Raw genomic sequence first — 22,389 nt, 5'->3', positions numbered from 1 at the left:
ATCTTCCTTCATAAATAGTGAGTTATGTGTAACTGGTGTGTTATTTATTATCTTATTTACAGAGCCGCATATGTAAACTATTACATGTTAGAAGATGGTTAGTTTTGCAATATATTATGAAGAATATCCATGACATGCTTTTTGCTTGAAACTCTGCCAAATCTCAAGATGCTTCTTTCAAATTCAGCACTTGTCCAAGTAAAAGCCCCACAGCTTCAGGGGAAGATTTGCCTCAGTCAAAGCTGATAAGGCCCTCTGGAATTGCGTATGAAGTAGAAAGCTCTTCTGTGTGTGTGCTTGATTCTGAGTGTATATTTTTGTGTCTGGCAGTCTAAAATGATAGCTCAACTCCATTTGCTTTGCTTGAGATGGATTTTTTTTTGCTTATTTATGCTGCTAGTTCATTTTCTTTGTACGGGTAAAGGATGAGCTATATAAATTAATATGGACAGTCATTTGATTTTTGGTGTCTCTTATTATGTCACGGGGAGGATCTTGGTAAAAGAAAAGGGCACAGGTTCCACCTGTGAAAAGGCAATAATAGAGTGGATTAAGTTCTTTAAGTTCAACATGGGGTTACAGTTGGCTGACAAAGTTACAGCATTGGATGGTTTCCAAGCTACCGTAGATACAGCTGGTCACAGAGAAGCAGCTGAGAGCATCCATTGTCTTGTGCTCCTTTCTGCAAGTTCTCCATATGTGGGATGTGTATTAGGATTTACGTTTGTATCAGAACATTTTTGAAACTTAAAAACCATTGAAAAAAATGTAATGAAATAGGTCACTGCAGTGGTATGAAAGACTTTTATGCATTAATTCTTTAATCTTTACTCTGAGCCTGATGTAGTACAACTTCCCTTGATTATCCTCTTAAATTATGAAAGAGACCTGCGCAGCAAGAATAATCCAAGTTCTGGTTGTTTTGGCATCTGCTGGAGTCTTCTTTTATTGTCATTATGCACTGCACTCACATCTCAACCTGAAGTAATGTCCAGTGAATGAAAGACAAGCTGCTATATTTCATGAATGTTGTCTCATGAGTGTGTTTAAAGCATGGGATATTGCCCTTTCTTTGAAGGTTTTTTTGGGGGTAAGTTTGCTATTGGAAATAATCAAGACTAAGGAGCAGGATGTAGCCCGGGATAATAAAAATATTTTACTAGTGTCTGTCAGGTTGAATAATCTCCTTGGAAACCAAAGCCTGTATCACTGCCTAAGTTCACAGGCAGATGTAGGATGTAGACCAAAGTAAATATATGGTTTCCTCTTTATAATTTTTTGTCTTTTTCAATTGTGTACCTCCTGTGTTAATTCAGGCAAAATATTTGGAAGCATTTGTCTGCAGTTTGTTGTTTTCCCCTTCTATAGGTGAATGGTGCATCAAGAAAGGGATTTTTTTTAAAGATTATACAGGAGAAGCTGACATTTGTAGTTTGGGAGTAAGGCAATCCTAGCACAGTTTTTATTTATGTCTTTACTTTTGCTTGTAAGCAATAATTGTGCTGCTTTGCTCCTGTTATGCAATAGAGACTTATTGAACCTTTTAAAGCCACTTATTATTTTTTGTAATTAGAACTAACTTGTGCAGCTGTGTCACTAAGCTCCTCGTCAGATGATGTATTTATTATGTTAGAAATGAGAGGAGGCACATGAGTAAGACTTTGAAAGGAATATGCAGTGCTCAGGGTAGAGTTTTATGTTTAAATGGGTGATCAGCATGTGTGTGAGACCAAGATGATTGCAGTACCAGTGCCTGACTAGTTATATGCTGCCTTTAATCCTGTGATATTGTGTTTCATTGTCTCCCAGTACACTACTGTCACAACTGAAATAAAAACCCTCTGAATTCAATGAACACTTTAATCTGTCATCATAATCACGAACTCTTGTCAATCATGGCTTAAAAGTTAAGCATGCGGATCAAATCTGCAGTAAGAGGAGACACCTGGACTCCACATTGTAAGTGGAGATAGTCCAGGATGCTAAAAATTGGTTTCATTTGTGTTGTACAGTTTTAAATGAATACAGTGTTGATGTTGTTGTTCTTCATCTTCAAAAACCTGAAAAGGTTACTCAGTGACTTTGCAGGAGAAACTTTTTAGAATAATATGAAACTGATATGATAAATTATGTGATGGGAATTTTACTTTTTCGTGGTAATACTTTAGATTTTAGGTGTGCTGTTGACCTGAGAAGAAAAATCAGAATTCATGGAAAAGTTGGATACCTTATAAAAATATCTTGAGTTTTACAAATGCACTGAAACTGAAAGAGATCATAGTAATTTCAAAACACTTCTATTAATTAAAATCTGTACTTGTTAAAAATTCTAGCAAAACTCCTGTTTTATGATGAACATTCAGAGTAATCTAAGTTGTGATCCTTAGATAATTTTGTTTTCATTACTGCCAGTGAAAATGACATCACCAATTGTGATCAGGGTTGTGAGGACCTGACATGTTAGCATTGTCTCTTCCTTCTCATTGTGAGACTGGGTTTTCAGTGGCTTACCTTTTTGCCAAAAAGCAACTGCAGTCTGTTGTTTTTTCGTTGCAAGCAGGACCAGATGTTTAAGAATGAAAGCTAAAGGAAACATATTCTGGCTTTACCTCTTCTTTGTCAATTAAGTCTCACATAGCTGTAATTTGGAGTGAAAGACTGGATTTAACCTTGGCTGATATCAGGTCTGTGTGACCTTCTTCTGTTGCCATGTGTGGTTAAAAGATGGCAACCTAGCTTTCACAAAGTTAGAAGCCTTGGAAAAATTATTCTTTTCATATGCTAAACCATATCCCATGTTTGCACTGAGGCGAGCTATCCCAACTATTCCAAAGCAAAACTAGCAGCCTGTGTTTCATCTACCAAGAGTACCGAGAGTGTGTCTCATCCTGGTGTGGGTGCTTGAGCAGGACTTTTGTCCAGCTGTTGCACCTAGCTTGCTGCTGTACTGGGCCTGGCAGCTGAGAAGAAGAATGCAAAAAAAAGAGCAAAACAAGCAAACAAAATCAGATTGATGAAATGTGAAGGGAAAAGGACATGAGGAATGTGGTGGGAAGTTACAGCAGAAGGAATAAATTTGTGCAAGACTTGTGAGGAAATAGCAAAAGCCTTTTTAAGTCTACCGTGGTGTGGGGATTTCAGGTCTTGTGTGGCCCACACATTTAAGCCTATGACCATACTGCTGTGATGTGGGAGAGGTGTTTAGTTGGTTGAGGAAGCTTTGAGGCCATGGGTTTCCTCAGGTTAGAGTGTGCCTTCAGAGAAGGGGATGACCAAAGTCTCCCATGCACTTGCAAGGCCATGAAAGGTTTAGATGAAAACTCACTCAGAAACACAAGTAGCATTGAATCCACAGCCAGGATGGATGGCTGCTCCCTGCTACTGCATGGAAAGGTAGCTGCCATTCACTGGGATTGAAGGAGGTACTGACTGCCATGGAGAAGTCCTCATTTCACAGCTACACAACCTGGAATGCTGCAGCCCTTCTCCGTCCTCATCTGTAGCTGGTGTTACTCTGTAAATAGTAGGGAAAGAATGACTTGTTCTTGGGGATTGCAATTTGACTCTCAACTTGAGCCCTATTGCTTCCAAAGCACTGCATTTGAGAAAGATAATGTGCTTTGTTTTGTTCTAATTATTTTTTATCATTTGTTGTAGTTATTTTCCTGATGGCAGAACTTTGACATTGAGATATAACATGACTTCCTTAAAGATGGATGGAGGATTAGCTTTTAAGGACTTCTAATTCTGTGGCTTTTGCTTTTATATGACTGCGATTGTACTGTGTGGTTACTTTACCATCTGGCTGGCTGTGTGTCCTCAAAAAGCATCTAAATTTCTTTCTAAAGTTAATTCAAATTCTGTTGAGGCTGAAGAGTAATTTAATTCTGACACCTTATTTCTTATTTCATCCACATTATTATCTGAAAAAGTTAAATGAAGCTTAAATAGTTTTTCTCAATATGACATATGCTTTTTGCATCATAGGGCCAACTATTGATATGGTATGATAATAATACAATGGAATGGCTAGTTGAAATGATAATACTGTCATGCCTTGCTAGTATAGAATAGCTATCCCTACACGGTTCAGCTGTCCCTCAGCAATATTTGTCAGCCAGGTGATAGCAGCTATTTCTGTGTTTGCAAGATGACCATGTGTGCTTGGAGTGTTACATGTTCATTAAAATAGTTTAACAGCCTTAACAATAAAATTTAGTCTGTAAGAACCATCAAACTGTTCCAGCTCAGGCTACTGGGATCAATTTCAGACTACTTAGGCAAAATAGATCATAATTATATCTGGATACAAATGCTGGGATCTGACATGCGTAATTTCATTGGTTGCCTTATAAATGTGAATCTTCACCTCTGACAGTATTTTAATTATCATTAGTTATTTGTGTTCTGCCACAGCTCTGTGGTGATGCAGTAACCTGTAAAAAAGCAAAGTTCAAGAACCTATTCTTTCTGCATTGTTAATTCTTCCTAAAATGAGCTCACGAAAGCAGCAGTGTTTCTTACCCCACTCCTTCTACTATTGAACAAAAAAGAAAGAGAGAAAATGACAATATGATTGGATTTTGTGACTGTAACACTCTGTGAGATTTCTGTAATTCAGAAAGTTTTGATGTATGTATGATTAGGTCAGTGAAGGCACTCCTAAAACTACAGATGTAGCCAAGGACATGGCCAAATGTTGTCACACATAGGGATAAAGTTAAATGCAAAATATGCTGTAGCTCTCTTAGGGAAACCAGTGGCTCCACTTTTGCTGTCCCTACAGAGCATGAAAATCACCATACCATAAAAATGCAGAGAAAAAATGGTGAGGGGAGGATTTGTAGAAAGAACAACTTGCTCTCATACCTCTTACCTGTGTTAATAAGGTCATGCGTGGTATCTGTAGAAAGCAGATAACCCACTTTATAATATGGCTTTAAGAGAAGGTACATGCACCTGCTATTTTATGTAGTGTTTAATGAACTTAGACTTCAGGTTGGGATGGGAACTGGTAGCCAGCAGAGCACCTAAAGGGGAATATCCATTAAGAACTCAAGCATCTAGCCCCAGGGAGCAGAGCCAGAAGCATTCACAAAGTTCTCAGGCAGCTTCAAGCCCAAGAATCATCTAAGGGGTTGTCAGGGAAATCATGGCTTCAGACACTCCAGAGCCTGAATCTGAAAAGAACCAAACAGGTGTAACACATTCATGCCAGAAAACTGTAGCTGTGAGGAGTGCAGCTGGAGGAAGAGAGAAGTGGAAGTTGTGTGGTGTTTAGGGAGTGCTCAAAACCCAGGATTACTGTGAACCGTCAACTGTAGCTGTTATAGAAGGAAAGCATCCTTGGATTTACAGGTGAGATAGAAAACCCCTGGTGATGAGCAGTGTCCCTCACAGTTCCCTCTTGGAACTGGTGCTCTTTAATATCTCTGTCAGTGGCATAGACGGCAAGATGGAGAGCACCCTCAGCAAGTTTGTAGATGACACGAACTGAGCAGTGCAGCAGACACAACAGAAGGACAGGATGCCATCCAGGGGGACATGGACAAGCTGTAGAAGTGGGCCCGTGAGAACCACATGGGGTTCAGCAAGTCCAAGGGCAGAATGCTGCATCTGGGTCAGGGCAATCCCAGACATGAGTCGAGACCGGGAGAAGAACTCATTGAGAGCAGCCCTGTGGAGAAGAACTTTGGGATTCTGGTGGATGACAAGCTGGACATGAACTAACAGTGTGCACTCGCAGCCCAGAAAGCCAACTGCATCCTGAGCTGCATCATGAGAAGCAAGGCCAGAAGAGTATTCTGTGGCCAGCACTGAGCTCCCCAGCATAAGGATATGGATCTCTTGGGGTGAGTCCAGAAGAGGCCACCAAGATGGTCAGAGGGCTGGAAACCCTCTCCTGAGAGGACAGGCTGAGAAAAGTGGGATTGTCCAGCCTGGAGAAGACTGGGTGGAACAGCTTACCCAGAGAAGCTGCAGATGCTACTTCTGTCGCAGTGTTCAAGACCAGGTTGAATGGGGCTCTGAGCACCTGATTTACTGTGTGGCATTCCTGCCCATGGCAGTGGTGTTGGAACCAGATGATCTTTAAGGTTCCTTTCAAGTCCAACCTTTCTATGATTCTGTGAAAATATATGTGTATATATGTGTGTGTGTGTGGGAGGGCAGGTCTGGCTATTTTGCAGGTGACGATAATGGGATGCTTCCTCAGTGGCATCTGGTACTGGTGAAATTACGTTATGCTAGATGTCTCTAATCAGGTGGTACTTAGCATGTACAGAAATGGTACAAATCTGACTTAGGGCAGTCAGATTGCTTTGCTGTGGGGATCAGACAGACTCCATTTTGACATTTCCTCAGCCAAGTTGCATAATAGTTGCTGACATGTATCCAAGCCGTGCAATGCAGTGATACTTCACGGTGAGCCAAATAGATGATGTACTGTGTGTGAAACAATGGATGTTATTTATCCAGCCAGGACTCCAAATGGGGTAGGTAATTTTATGAGGTAGGAAGTTCAGGCAGGCTGTCACAGAGAGACTAAGGTACAAAGAAGACTGACATGTCAGGTGGAGTGGTTATGCAGAGTGTGAGGAAAGAGGAGTCCAAGTTTTACATGAGTTAAAAAAGCTGAGAAAAGAGGGGAGAGCAGAAAAGGCTGATGAAGTAGCCTGGAATAGATCCATGGAGAGCTTATATGAAAATGCTCAGCCTTGGAGATAAAAATCTTCCCATTGATGGTAATGCTGTGAGAAGGGACCACAGGTGTGTCTGTTGAATCTCAGGTTGCCCAGACAGACATCCACTGGGTGTGTGCTCTGCCCACTGAGATGTTTCGGTGCTGTTTGCTGGAGGTGGTGACCATCCTGGCAGGTGGAGGCTGGCAGGATGGGGCACTCAGACAGCATTACCGGGAGCCACCACACTGCTTGTGGCACGTGTATTTCACAGGGGGAGGTGTCAGGCTCAGCAGCTGGCGTTCTGCTCTGCTCCCTACCTGCAGAGCTGGTGCTCCCACAGCTGTGAGGCAGGGATGCCAGTTTGCTGGGGAGACTCTCCCAATGAGCAGTGAGGGGTTGGCTCCCTTCAGTGCCCTACTCCTTCCTGAGTCACTTTGACAGGCAGAAATGTGAAGTGGGATAAAATGATGACAGCTAGGTTGTACTTTGGAAGCGGAAAGGAAAGAGTTGGATCCATTTACAGCTTGGAGTGATGGAACTTGAAATGCAACCAATAGCAGTTATTTTACCAGTGTTAGAGTTGAGTCAGAAAGGATGGTTTGGTTGGTATAGTTCAGCTGATTGCTGGATATTTTAATCCAGATGATTTTGGCACGGCTGACAGTTTCATGACTGATAATACTGAAGTAGGTCTACTACCTTCAGCAAAGTCGCTCAGGATTTATTCTGAGAATGTAGTTGTGTTAATTCATTTTTCTGACTTGACAGGCAAAAATCCTGCATTGCTGTGACCTTTATGTGAAATGGGATGTCCTTTGAAATAGCAAGGAAAATAGTCTTCTTCTCATGTGCATGTGGAATACTTGTTATCTTTAACAGTAGCTACGTGTATGTGTGAAACCCCATATGAATGATGTGCTGGGCATCAGTAAAAGAGGGAACAGCGTTCTGAACTCTTGTGTTATTCTTAGGCTGGTTTGGTGTAGCTCTTACTTGCAGTGGCAGTGGAAGTAAGAGCTTAAATAAGCTTCTGAAGGTTGTAAAAACCAAAGATGTTTCTTTTGATTTGATAATGCCACTATAATTCTTTCTAAAATTAGGAGAAACTTGACATTCTAGATCAGCTGGTGACCAAATGGCCAAGCATTTGATGTTCTTGGCAGGTGCTGATAGAGGAACTCTATGTTTCACCCACCAAATGTGGTGGGTTTTTAGTTGGTTTTTTTTTTTTTCTGTCTGCTGTTTCTGAAATGTAGAATTTTTTTGCTGTAGATATATCAATAAATTTAAGGAGTATGGGTGGTTTTGTCCATTTTGTGCAGTGTGGGAGGGTTTTTTTATTTGTGGTGGTTTTTTGTTTGTTTGACAGAGTCTTATTGTAGGTAAAAGCTACTTTTGGAGTGGCTGACTCAAAAAGTGTTGTGCTTGAGAAAATAAATTTAGACAAATAATCAACTTTTAGTTTCAATTAGCTTTTAGTTTCTTTCAATTCCAAAATTTTCATCATAAATATGAAATAGCAGTGGCATTATTTTTTTTTAAATTTAATGGAAAAAAAATTCTAAATTTTCTGTTGACAAGGATTCGTTTCATAAATGCTTTTGGAAGAATAAAATAATTTCAGATATTTTTTCAGATATAATAATATAATTTCAGTTATAATTCGACTAAATTAGGTTGAAAATGAAAACCAGGTGGTCTGGCCTTTTATTCTAACTCCCTACAGGTAAGTAAATGTAGTGATCCTGGAAAAACAGTATTTAGCCAAAGTTGGCTACTATAAACAAGCTTTTGCTTATTGCTCAATATCATTAGTGTTTATTAACCCAACTCACTCCGCTGAGATTCAAATTACAATTTTTCTTCCTAATATTTATATTTTTAATATGAAAATATATTTTAAAACAAAATACTCTTAAAATAATCTGGAATAAATTCAGTTCAGCATAGACATTACTGATACTCTTGAAGAGACTTTTTTTTTACCCCAGGCAGGAAAGTTCAGAGTAGTTGTGTCATGTTGAGTGTTTTGTGCAAGCTGTAAAAATCTGTTGACTTGATGTAAGCTGACATTGTCCATAATACAGCTTTTTTCACTTCTCCTTCTGCTGTGATGAGTCTCCACCAAATCCTCCAATTAGTACAAAGTTATAAAATTATAGACAGATGGAAAATTAGTATTTATAGAAAAATGCCCATGGTTTTTGATAGCTTGAAACTCTTGCAGCTACAGATAATGTGTTAGCAGTTGAGATTTAGAGAAAGCAGCCTGTTCCGGAAAACATGAAAGCTTGTGTACTTTCTGAAGCAGTAGGTCATCTAGCAATGACCATAAATTTCAGAGTTAGTTTTCTGTGAATTGAAACCATCTGTGGCAAACAGTTTAAAATTAATTCATTTGTATTCATAAAAAGTAAGTAAATAGATAAATATACAGAAATTATTTCCTCAAATGGTTATCAAAATGAAAAAAGTTTGCAAGATTCATCTCTCATCTCACAATTAATTAGAGTTTTGCAAATGCCACTTCCTTGACAGACTTGAATAGTGCGCAAATCAAAAAAGTTTTGATGAGAGAGAGAAGAGATACCTGTCACTCAGTGGCCTTGAAATACTGCTGGTCTTATGGTCAGGGACAGTGGAATTGTTTCATTAATATTGGTCTAAGTGCAGAGTAAGTCTCCTAACCTCAGCAGTGTGGTTACTTTGGAAACATAATAATAATGGTAATTTTTCTGATGATTCACATGTTTAAATCTAATAATCTTAGAATAATTTCTTAGAAGGGATCAGCATTTGATGACAAAGGAAAGAGCTAAACTGGAGCTGGTTTTTTGCTGTCCTTGTATACAGCTAAACTAGGAACAGAGTGCTCTATGAAATTCTGGTTTCCTGGACAGATTTCATTCCTTCCTAAAATTCATAGCTTGAAGTGACCTTCAGGATTTTCTCTTAGTGACTTTAATGTGTTTTGCTGGTATGTAGCCAAAATTTTTAGTTTCCAAGTGCTGTTCCTTTCTCAAAAGCAAATCTGGTAGTAGACCTGTTTGTGTGTGTGTGCACACCTATAGCACAGTTGAATTTTAATAAAATAAAATATCACCACTCTGTTTAGGAGAATATTATTGCTATATGCACAATGACATGTGATTACCTGGAGAAGAGCATTCTAAGCTTCTCCTGCACATCCATGTTCGTGTTGAGTCCAAATTGCTCTACGTCTGTGTTGTGAGCTTGGATCCAGCCCAGGAAATCTCCACAGAGAGCCTCTGCAGGGCTGTGTGCATGCAGGGGGACTCTGAGAAGTTTTGGTCTTGTGGGGGGAGGAAGAAGGAGGTGAAATACAGAAACTTACAGTGTCTGTAACATTCTATTCCCTGTGTAAGAAGTTTCTCTAGATATCCCTTGCAGGAGGAAGTTGCAAGATTCTCCCATACTTAAATTACACTTTCGCTATTTTTCATGGTGCCAAAGTATTCATGCTACTGATTCTGAATATCCCATGCCATTCCTGCCTTGTATGATATTGTTGTCTTAAACTTCTGTTGCCTCATGTCATTACTGTAATTATTGGAACAGGCAAGAAGGATTTTAGTCAAATTTATAATGCTCTGATAATATAATGCTCTCTCTACATTCAAGACAAGAGCTACTTTTCTATTTTCTCTCTCCTCCTTTCTCCTCCTCCTTTTTCTCCCTTCTCTTTCTGTTCTCTTCTCCCCCCTCTCTTTTTAAAGAAAGCAATAGTATTTTATTCACCTGGAGAACTAAGACTGTTTCATATGTGTCTTGAAATTGTTTCACTAATGCTGCTTTTCAGCATCTTAGTCTTCTAAGCCAGATTGCTGCAAATATGTAATGCAAATCTATTTAAAAGCTATGGCATAATGCTTCAGATGTTTTGTAAAGTTTAAAGTAGCAGGCCATTTGCACAAAGCCACCTGTGCATCTCATATCCATTACAAACGGTGAGACCCAGCCACAGCAGAGGTACTTGTGCTCCTGCACGCCTAGCTGCTTCTGGAAATTCCACCCGTGCGCTCGCCTCTCTTCTGCAGCTCTGAGAGTCCCACCTGTGGCTCTCTGTTCAGAGCAGCCAAGTTTCAGGACTTGTGTCACTGCCACAGCTGCTGCTTCTCCTCCAAGCTGTACATGGAGAAGTGCAAGTGTGCTCTCCTGGCACTTTGAGGAACAGTATGTCAAGGTTACCAAGTAGAGGAGGGAAAGTGTCTGCAGTCTGACATCTGAGATCTGCAGTTTTTGGAAAAAGATATTGAAGGCAGAAATGAAGGACAAAAAGGATTTTTCCTTTTTTTTTTTTTTTATTTCAGAGGTGACAGCAGAAGCAGGTTATATTATGTATTTGTGGAGAAAGTACAACGAGAAGTAAAGACTTCTCAGCAGAAAGCATGCAGCAACTAAGCCATTGTGTTGTCTGATAAATAAGCAAGTATAAACTGGAGGCAAAGCACCATACACTGGGCCTGGCAATGCATACATTGTTGTTAAATGTTTGGGGGATGGCAAGCCAGGTGATGATTTCTTCATCTATTGCATTTTTGCAGATAGAGGCTGAAAGCAAATTCCAGAGGATTTACTCTTACAAATAAATACTAATCTTTTGGCTTAATACAGGAATAAGTTAATAAAACTTAATGTCCCGCAATATATTTGGTTTAGGATGACTGAAGGAAGGGTGCAGCAATTCTGAGGAATACAATGACGTTTTTGAGAGAAGAAGAGGAACAATTTATTCTATAGGGTTCATGGTGGAAAGCACAAGAATTGATGGGCTTCAGTGCAGTGAGTTGGCCATAAAGAAAAATGTTCCACTTGTCAGAACAGTGAAATATTGGAGGGAAAAAAGCCTGTGGAAGTTGCAGTAAAACTATAGATGTGGTTAACTTTTTCCTTGAAAAAGAGGGATGAACTGGATGACCTTTAAAGTTTCTGCCAGCCTTTTTTCAGGGAGCCTGTAGTGAGTACCATAGCTGTCAAATTTATTACAAACTTCCTGAATCTTATTTGGGTTATCTTCTACCCCTGCTCAGCCAAAGTCTCTGAACATCATGTAGTAGATGAGTCTAATGCCCTTACATCCAAACAAATTATATTCTACATGTAATTTCAAGGGGAAAAGTTACTATCCACCGTCTTCTTTTTAGGTCCTCCAGGTAAAAGAGGTAAGCGGGGAAGAAGAGGAGAGACTGGTAAGTTTTTAATTTCATAAGTTCTGTTGTCATTTGATTTCTGTTTTTGTGAGGATGCATACCCAGCATGCCTTGATTTTTAGTTGTACTGCATGTGTGCTCTGAAAAAAAAATCTGAAACTTCTCTGGTAAAATGTTGTGACCCTTGGCATGTATCTGGTGGCCTTCCAGATATTTCTCTAGTCTTGGGCACCCTTAATTTGCACGCACACTTCATAATGGTTGACGCAGTGCCTGTGGTAACAGGTCTGTAAGTGTCAAACCCTTCAGGGGTGTTCTCACACATGCACAAGTTAGAATAACTCCACATAAGTCAGTAGTTGGAATACTGTGTCAGTGTTACATCAGGCTCCTTTGGCTGGAGGAGAACAATTTTATAAGGAAATAACAAAGGAAGTAAAATTTCTTGTGTCGAGAATGTTGATAATCAGGGGCATAATGTGATAAGTAGACTACTCTCTATGAGAGAAGTTGTTTTATAGAAATGAGCAGTTAAGTTCTAACAGAAATAAGAAAAACATTTGTTGGTTCGTTACCCTATACCAGGCAGGTTGCTGTTGATAGAAACCTGCTGCTGGTGTGTAGCCTGAAATTTCATTTGAGGCAAAGTTATGAGATGCTGAGCACCTCTTGCTGTTGACATTCAGAGGAATTGAATCAATTACCTTGTGGGATTGAGTTTTTCATCAAGGTGAACTTTCTGGAGGCAATGCAGTAGAAAATGAGCATTTCTATTCTCCTTGGTTGTCTTGTCTAATCTGCCAGCTAGGAAAGTCTTTCAATCAACTTGATCTTTGTAAATCTTCTATAGCCTTTCTTATCTAGGTAAATGGTAATTTATCTGGCTCTTAAAAACTATTTGCATATCTTCCTGAATCACAGAACTAAAACCAAGCCCTGCCAAAAGTTGATACAAATCACCGTTGTGTTTCCATTCGGTGCTGTCTTGGTATCTACTTCAGAGAAAGAGGCTATGATACAGAGGGAAATTCTGTGGTTCAAGATTGAATTACAAATGATCCCGGAAATTACTTTGTGGGATTCTCATTGATTCATTTTAAATCTCAAATAAACACATGGTAAACTATTAATAAAGGAAACTGATCTCTCATTTAAAAACAGACCTGCACCTTAAAATGCTGTTTGTTTGCCAGAATAAAGAAATAACCTTAGTTGCTGAACAATAAAAGTTGCATTGTTAAAACCAAATGCCTGTCAGTATTAAAAGCAATCTCAAAGTACAGCTGCTGCTGTTTTATACTCCTTTTGCACTTCACTTTATTCAGAAATTAGAGAGAGGCATAAAAGCTTAATGAAATGCCATTGATTTGGGAGCTGCAGCTGCTCACCTTAATAAGACTGAAATAGTAGATTTGATTTGTGGCCCTTTGATAATGTTTCCAAGAACTGCTACACAAAAGTCTTTGAGGTCTAAATAATTGAAAAAATGTGCAAATATCACTTCACGAAGTGTGACATTTTAATGGGGAGCATTTTATATGTGTGCCTTGAGAGAGGAAGGTGATGAAAATAAAGTTCAGCACTGTCAGGTGGCCACTGAAACCTCCCCTCACAGGCAGAGTTGGAAGTCTGGAAGATGCTGGTACGTGTATTCTTGACAAGATGCCCAGGTTAAATGCCAAGGGTACTTTGTGCAATTCCGCAGCCAAACTCTGATCCAGTGCTCACTGTGTGGTTTACTGAAACTGCTGGTGTGGTTACATGTGCTTTATGTGGAGCCTGACAAAATTAATTGTATCCATGGCTGGTATTTTTGGACTGGCATGAAATTGCATGGAAATAAGTGGAGAAGCAACTTTCATAAGCTTGCATGACTGTAATTGAAGATTTGTCAAGGTAAGTGCATGCATTTAGGCAGTAGTCATATTTACGAGTTTCAGAGCACTACCAAAGCACAAGATTACTTAGGTGGGAGAATGTGTGCCCTGTATTACCAGTGCTGCTCACTGACAATCCCAAGGCCTTGTGCTTGACTGTGTGTGTCTTTCTTCAGTAACTTCATAAGCTTACGTGTTCTTTTTTCTCTTTTTTTTACCCTTTTTCCCCCTCTCCCCCACCCCACAGGACCTCCTGTAAGTACAGTGATACATTATTGGTTCTTCCAGAATCAGGCAGAAATCTGTTAGATCCTGTTAAGTTATCAGCATGATAAAATGTATACTCAAGAGGGAATTTTGATATTTATACATGCACAGTATCTTGGAGCTGAATAATTTAATCAGAAAGTTCGTTAAGAAAAGAGTCTCTAAACCAATAAAGCTTTATGTTCAGCGCTTCAGATTGCCACTTGGATTCACAACTCCATGTAAGTATGTTATGCTCATTTTGCCTGTGACTTCATAACAAATATTTTACTGAAGTATGAAAATGTGTGAGTTTCATATCTCACTAAGGCCGGACCTGGCCAGTTTTGCTGGGTAGTAACTTCCTCTGCATTTATCACAAAGTTTTAGGGTACAAGCTCCCTGTTCTTTAGAGGCATGGAGGCTGTCCAGCTCATTTCACTGTAATTGCTACTGAAGCAAATAAGTGCTTGTGTAAAATTATTATTAAATAGTGCTATTTCATTTAGTAAGTCAGTAGAATCTTGTGCTAATTCTTCCTGCGAGAAAGCGTTTTCTCTCTTCTGAGGATTTCAGGTTGTTTTGGTTTTGCTTGGGTTTTTTGTGTGTCTTCTGTTTGCTTTTTTATATATTCCCAGAGTACATAAAAAGTCTGACTTGAAAGACAGGACTAAACACATATGTCTCAAACCTTTTGTATCAGTCATGCCATCCATGTGCCTCATAGGGTGTAGGAATGTGACTGTTAAAATAGTGTTTCTTTTACAGTTAGAAGGCTTCTATGTTTTTTTCCTTAATAGATACAATATTTCTACAATATTTTCAAGTCCCCATCATCTGTCTATTCCAGGATACATGCATGTTTAAGGATATTTAATTAATGTGTTGAATTCCTGCTGTGACCTAAAGATTTTACTGTAAACTGCATATATTGAGTCATGATATTACTTCCGTTTTAAGACTTTGACCATGTACTCAACAATTCATAGTAACAAATTCATTTAACAAGCCATAAATGAAAAGCCAGGCTTAATGCATAAAGGTGCTGTTTATTTGCAAGAAACACTGTTTTCCCCAATTTCTTTTGCAGTCCTCCTGTGAAACACAAAGAGCAAACATAAATAATGATACAAGCTATTTTCCTGTACCAAGGCAATGTGGCAAGAGTTCACTGTATGCCTCATTAAGAATGTCTCTGACTTTAGCTCCCCACTGTTTCAGTATAGGTACATTAAAAAAACACAGACAAGCAAAAAGTTCCCCCAAAATAAGTTGTAATCTTGGCAATATTAGCGCAAACCTGAAATAGGTTCCAAAACGGAATAATTTTAAGAAGTAGTGACTTCAAATTCCAAGTTTCATATTTGAAAGCTACCAAACTTCATTTTGCTGACAGGCAGCAATGGTTTAGGTTGTTACAAGGGGTAAAAAAGTGTAGTTTCCCTTCGTAATTCATTTCTATTTGCATAGACACTGGCTAGGGGCAACTGTTGTGAACTTAAGTATTGTTTTCACCTGGGAGACTGTGGTAACAGTTTTCATTTAAAATATCAAATATTTGCATATCCCGCATTAAATTGGAGAATTAGGTGTATGTTGTTCTTTCGAAGGCTGCCACAGTTGCTCTATTTTCCTTGTACATTACTGAGTGGCACATGTAATAGCAGTCAGAGGCTGGGGATTTTGAATATTTTTGTGATCTTCTACAGCAATCTCAGATTTCTTCTTTGCCATCTATGTTCTAGTGGAATCTAAGACATTATTGCCTTAGCACTAAACCTTTTTTTTTTAAATTAACTACATATTGCCCATCAGTTTACATGGAAAATTCTCTTCATAAAAAACCAGAATTTCACTGGTCATAAGAAGTAGCCAGTAACTTTTTAATCATAGGGTTTATATAAGTTGAAACACATAATTTCCATTGCCAAAGCCTCATTTCTTCACTGTGTAGTACTCAACTCATATTTCTTGGTTTGAAATATCATCACATGCAAAAATGTCAAGCAATACACAAATTATAATTTCCTGGTAATGTACTCTGCATGTTTGTTATGTCATATGTCATGACTGTGTTGTTAATGTGTCATACCATTTCATCTCATTCAACCAGGGTCCACCAGGGCGAAATGGCTATCCGGTAACTCATCATATATTTATGATAGCAATTTATGGTTACTCTGAAATCCTGTTGGTATATTTTGGTTTCTCTTTATTACCGTCACAAGGACATTTTTTTTTGTTTTGTTTTGTTTTTGTTTTTGTTTCTCAGAAGTCTGGAAAATGCAGGATTTTCCTTTAAAAACAAAGCAAAATAAAGAGCTTGTGAGAAGTTTCCAAAAAGAACCAGACTATTTACAATGCATAAATGAGATGCACTGATTGTTTGATGTTGTACATATTTTGTGTTGAGTTTCTTCATTCTTGCACACAAAATTCATAATTAATTAATTAAAAAACTTGCTAAGATACTGCATCTCAATTTTCCATATTAGAAAGCTGTAGTGTTGCCATATGGAACCTCTGAGTCCTTATGGAACCTCTGAATCCCTTCTTTTAATTCTCTCCTGTTTCACTTGACTGCATTGTTCAATGCATTTTGAGCAAGGTAAAGAGTTATGGCAGAGGTCCTAGCAATTGGCTGCAGTGACTATCACAGAGTAATTTTTGATAATGGATACAATTCATTTTTCTGTCAGTTTCATTCATATCTTTAGGATTTATTGCTTGAAAAAATATATGAAATAATGCATCTTTCTAAAATCTATTAATAATACATTTCTTTTGAGTAGTCAGGCAAACTGTCTGCAGTGTCCCATTCATTGAAAGAAGTATATGCCTGCTGTCACACGGCTATTAGAAACCAAGTAACTAAATGTGATAATATATGTGCACAGCATAGTGACTGTTGAAGTATAGTAATGATCTTATTTATAGCACTTGATAGTGTAGCTTAAAGGGCCCTCACAGACTGATTTGCCTCTATTTTTCAGACAAAATATATGTAATTTTTCAGTGCATTTTAAAAATGTTTCCATTGGTAAAATATAAATTGTATGCCTTGAGCACCTGCAGTTAGAGGAGAATTTTCTAGAATCACAGACTCTCAAAATGGTTTGGGTGAGAAAGGAAATTATTGGATCATTTGGTTCCTATCACTCTGCCATGGGCAGGGACACCTTCCACTAGACCAGGTTGCTCAAATCTATCCAGCCTGGCCTTGTACATTTAGAGGGATTGAGAACACTTCTAGGGATGAGTCATCCATAGCTTCTCTGGACAATCTGTTCCAGTATTTTATCACTCTCATAACATAAAAATGATTTCTTAAATCCAGTATAAACTTTCTTTTAGTTTAAAGTCATTACCCCTTGTCCTGTCACTACAGACCTTGGTAAAAAAAAGTATATTTCTCCACAGCTTTTTTCAGGGCTCCTTTCAGTATTGAAAGGCTGCAGTAAAATCTTTCTGGAGCTTTTTCTGAACAACCCCAACTTTCTCAGCCTGTCTATGTAGAAGAGCTGCTCCATCCCTTTCATCATCTCTATGGTCCCCTGGACTTGCTCCAACAGGTCCATGTGTTTTCTGACACTGTAGGCCCCAGAGATGGACACAGTAGTCCAGATGGGGTCCCACAAGAGTGGAGCAGAGAGAGAAAATCACCTCTCTTGACCTGCTGACAACATTTCATTTGATGCAGTCTATTTCAATGCTTTTACCTGGACAGACTCTGGAATTCCAGAGTGGTGTCACCCATGGATCATCATCCAGTGTCCATCTTTACAATTACAAGGAGTTGGAAGTCAGCTGGTGAGGAACTGATCATCAGTATCAAGAAACCTGCTTGGATGTACTAAAACCATTATCAGGTTTCTGAGTTCACATTCCAATTTTTCTTACAGTGATTGATCTGTGTAGGTGAGTAGAAGTTGTTTTCTTGAAGAGATTTGTTGTGGGATCTGAAAACAGTGAAGGTACTTCAGAGCCATGGTATTGGAATTGCTGTGTCTAATGGTGTTGTTATGGGCAAACTTAGTCTGAATGCATTTCTCCTCATGTGTGATGTGAGCTGTCAGTAGTGCTTAGCACTTCACTGAGTGCTGCTTCTTCCTGCTTGAAAATTACTGGGTATAAAATTTGGCTTTGCTTCCTGAAAGCTGTTGTGTGGCTGAATGTTTCAGTCGTTTCAGTCACAGTCATACACTCCTGCTTTGAATGGGAAATATGTAACTGCAAGTGCCATGTACTTTAAAAGTACTTTTACAGCCCTGTAGAGGTCTATTAGAAGGCTATGAGTGGTCTAAGTTATTTCTCCAGAGTCTTATTTAGCTCCTTTTTGCTAATCTGCCTTGTAGAAGCCTTTTTGCTTAGATCTGTATTGGATTTTATGGGATAGACTGTGAGGATAATGAGGTATATCTGCCACATGTAACCTAAACCTGGTGTAGCTCTCACAAAATCAAGTGGCTGTTTTCTCCAAGGCTTACGTTTTCTTTCGATGTGTTCATTCTAGGTCTTAAAGATACTTTAAGAATAATTTTAACAGTGAAAGGAATTACAGTCAGAAGTCTAAGTTCCCAGGAAGATACAGCATCAAAAATCAATAAAACAAGGGGTTTACTGCTAATGAGTAACACAGTTATTAAGGGGTTTATCAAACCACATTAACTAGTTATTATTTAAGGCACCAATAATACTAAAGAAGTGTACACTGGTACAACTCCTTCTTTTCCTCATTACAAGCTCTGTATAACAGACAGTGACCAAATTCAGAGTTGTGACTATTTCAGCTTGAGTTTAAAATTAAAATAGACTATCACATCTACTCAAATAAAAGAGGGAAGAGTGCACAAACATTGGAGAATCAGATGACAGGCAGCTTTTGCAAGCAGTTTGTATGACAGTGTTGCTTTGTAAATAGTGCTAGAACTTGGAAAAAAGTACACACACACATCCCCTAAAGAAAACCCCACCAAACCCTCTACCCCAAAATTACCCAGCCACTAAAAAAACATTGTCTTGTAAATGCAGTGAGGAGGCCAAATAAACAAACCGTGGAGTTTTGTACATTTCTAGGTTAAGTGGGTAGCAGATTTTTACTGTTTTCCATTGAAAAATTGAAGTAAACAGAATTTTTTTCCCTACCACTTCTCCCAAGCTGGGCAAGATCAAGCTTAACATCCAAGCAAACCATGCTGGAAGTTGCCACATGTATGGTGGTAAAGCTTCACTTCTTCAGAATTAAGTTTCAGAATATGGAAATACCCACAGAGCATTTCTCCATAAACAGAGAAATGTGGCAATTTCTCCTTCATCTCTCCATGACAGTCAGTCTGCAGAGCACTTTATGCATTTACAAGATTTTCAGGAGCCATGGAGGGTCATGGCTGCTCCAGGTGACCATGTGCCTTGATTAAATCCTATTTCTTCTAACATCCTTGTTTCATCTTCAAGAAATATAGACAGATTCCTCTCCTGAAGTAAAAAAAGTGTCTAAATTGGAGATTATTCTTCTGTAAGTGTCAAATATCATCACTTGATAAAACCTGAAATGTAGGTCTTTGAAATTTCACCTGTCAATTAATTTTAAATATTCCTAGCTCTCAAAAGACTTGCCTCAAGATAACAAAGGGGAAAAGCTTAGGACTGCAGATAGAAAATTGGAATTATTCTTTAGTCTGACATAATTCCTTCTAGATTACAAAATGTCTTTGTCATCACACTTCTGATTTTTGCACCCATAAAAACTTGCACCAATATACCATAAGAAAAGCTGTTATACTGATCTGTAAGGAATTTCAGGTGCTGTTATGTTTCTGATTTTTCGTCACCTAATTTTCTGTTCCTATATCACAAAAGGCAAAGAGAATTCCAGGTAGAACACTGAAGGGAATTTGAGTTAGAAGAAATAGACCTGGTAGGGTCTCTTGAAAACCATTTTTATGAGAAATTGGTAAAAGGCTTTTTTTTTTGTCCTGCTATGTTGCTTTGTCTTTGCTGGTGCTTCATATTTTGTTTTCTTCTGTGTCTCCAGTTAGCGATTGGGGCTTCCTAGGCAAACGTGTAATAAGTAGCAATGTCTCTGGATATACATAAAATTAATCTCATCCAACTGCAAGTTTTTCAATCTCAGATACAATGGCAACTTAGTTGCTGTAAAACAAATAGAATTGAAATAATCAAAAGAGAAGAAATGAGCAAAGATTGTACATTTTTCATCTGTGATTAAACATAGCCTGTGGCAATGTTAAGGATTTTTGCAACAGTTGTATTTCTAATAGCTGGTCAGATCTCATCTTTTTCAGAATTGTACAAAAATATAAATGTCTTACCTCAAGGAGCAGCTATCTCAATTACTGACCTTACCCTGGGCATTTGGCTTGGTGATCCTATAGAAATTTTCCACTTCACAGCAATTTTTTTTCTTTCTTAACAGGTGTCTTCACAGACCACCTTTTATTTCTGGCATTTGCCCAAAGTAACTCTTAGGCATATGGCAGCAAAACTTTTCCAACAAATTTCAGGTTTGGTAGTGAAACACTGATAACTATTTCAGGTTTTACTTTTTTTTTTCCTTTTAAATGAAACAGAAAATTCAAAACATACAGAGTCTCCAACAGCTTCTTTGTACTGTGATGTTAGTATGTGTTTTCTCAGTTTATATGCTTTATCCTTGTACTCAGTCACAACAGAGAGGATTGCCTTAGGAAACATGAGATGATCAGTTGATCCATTTGCCTGACTCCTTTCTTCCTTGCTTGTTCTTAGGGAGTGGAAAGAGACACGAGTGGTCAGCTGTCCATCTTAAAAGATACCTGGGTATACAGATTTCTTTGTTTGGAACCACATAGAATAACAGTATCCTCAATAAACCTCAACACTGTTCCCAGATAGATGCTTCAGGTTAAACAAGTGCAGTGTTAAACCTGCTGCCATGCAGGTTAACTTTGTAATATTTCTGTGCCATGAGAACCAGAGGAAGGTTGTAAAAATGTGATTAAGTTTTATAAACATAGTGTAGCTGAGGACACATGATACTATTCAGAAAATAAACTTCCAGTTCTTGTTAGAAATTGTGGGAGGATCTCTAAATCTGCATGGCTAAGTACTGCCTGTGGCCTTTGTAATCACATCAGTCACATTCATATAATAATGGGGTTTTATGACCTTTGGTTCTATAAATAATATATATTGCAACTTGTTAGTTTAATTTTTTGTATGCCAATATTTTCACAGTGATTGAAGTTAATTATAAAAGATGATTCTAGCAGAAAATTTTGAGACCTCTTAAAATGACAGTTGCTGTTAATTCTGTGTCACAGGAGCGAAGCTACACATCAGAACACATTTATTAGCAACTTACAAGGCAGTTTCCATTTTGAATGAACTATGGGCTAAATCCTCTCATTCGTTACATTTGTGTAATGCTGACTGCAGAAATAAGAGCAGGCAGTGTTTATTTCTGCAGCTCCCTGGAGGAAACTCAGAGAGCCCCAAGCTATTTCTTTTTCTGTGACTATGATAGTGAAGGAACAACTTCCTCATCTGCAAAAGTCAGCAGTATAAAAAGATATCTCTAGCCATTTCTTCACTGAAAATTATAAGAATAAATTGACATAGATAAGCTAAAGGAGAAAGTCCACATGGAGATTTAAGAAAATTTTTTGTGCTGCAGTAAACGCCTGCCTACATGGTGTGTCCTACTTTTAATGCTTTAAACTTCCTAAATTATTCGAGTCCATTTCATACATAGCATTACAAACAACGGTGTCAAAAACCAATAGAAAAATGAAACAGCATTATAATAAATAACCTCAGTAAATTATTAGTAATATAGACAATTGTTGCCATATGCCAGATCCACCAAGACCCTCTTTGAACTAGCAATTTCCATCTGAGATGCATGGACTCTGGTACTATAAAAGTCTACATCTCTGCATGGGACTTTCTAGATGTCAGTGTGTGATTAAAAACTGAGCACAAAATGCTAGGATACTGAAGGCTGGTGTGAGTCAGTACAGTTTTGATTCACAGCTGACGTCAATTCAAAATGACACAAACCCATATATCTATCAGATAAATAAAGATTTATAGCTGATGGTAGATAGATAGGGGGTAGGTGTAATTTAATAATTAAACGTATTTTTTTCAGTGCTTTCCTCTGCAGACTTAGAAATTTCCCTCTTCTCTTTCATAATAAAGCATGTGTAGGCAGAGAAAGGAATTAAGCTGGTTTGTCATTTTTTTTGACAGCATACATACATTTCTGGTCTCTCTGGGCTACTCCGCTGAGTTCAGCTTGGCAGCTTAGCAGGTGCCATGCAGAAGGCTGTGGTTAGCATCTTCACATTTATGCTTTGATAGTTTAATTAATGCTTGAACTGTACCTACCATCATTCATACTTGCTTTTC

The 22,389-nt window shown here is 38.3% G+C and overlaps 1 protein-coding gene across 1 annotated transcript in view; it reads left to right on the top strand.

Moving 5' to 3' along the window:
* The window catches only part of COL25A1 (collagen type XXV alpha 1 chain), a 298,445-nt gene that overhangs the window by 139,749 nt on the left and 136,307 nt on the right, over nucleotides 1–22,389 (top strand). The window contains exons 3-4 of the mRNA XM_030947161.1: nucleotides 11,849–11,893; nucleotides 13,979–13,986. Of these exons, the coding sequence (XP_030803021.1) occupies nucleotides 11,849–11,893; nucleotides 13,979–13,986 (53 nt within the window). The remainder of the gene's footprint in view (nucleotides 1–11,848; nucleotides 11,894–13,978; nucleotides 13,987–22,389) is intronic.

Source organism: Camarhynchus parvulus, chromosome 4, assembly GCF_901933205.1.
Source record: "Camarhynchus parvulus chromosome 4, STF_HiC, whole genome shotgun sequence".
NCBI lineage: Eukaryota > Metazoa > Chordata > Aves > Passeriformes > Thraupidae > Camarhynchus > Camarhynchus parvulus.
This window is presented reverse-complemented; position numbering and strand designations above follow the sequence as displayed.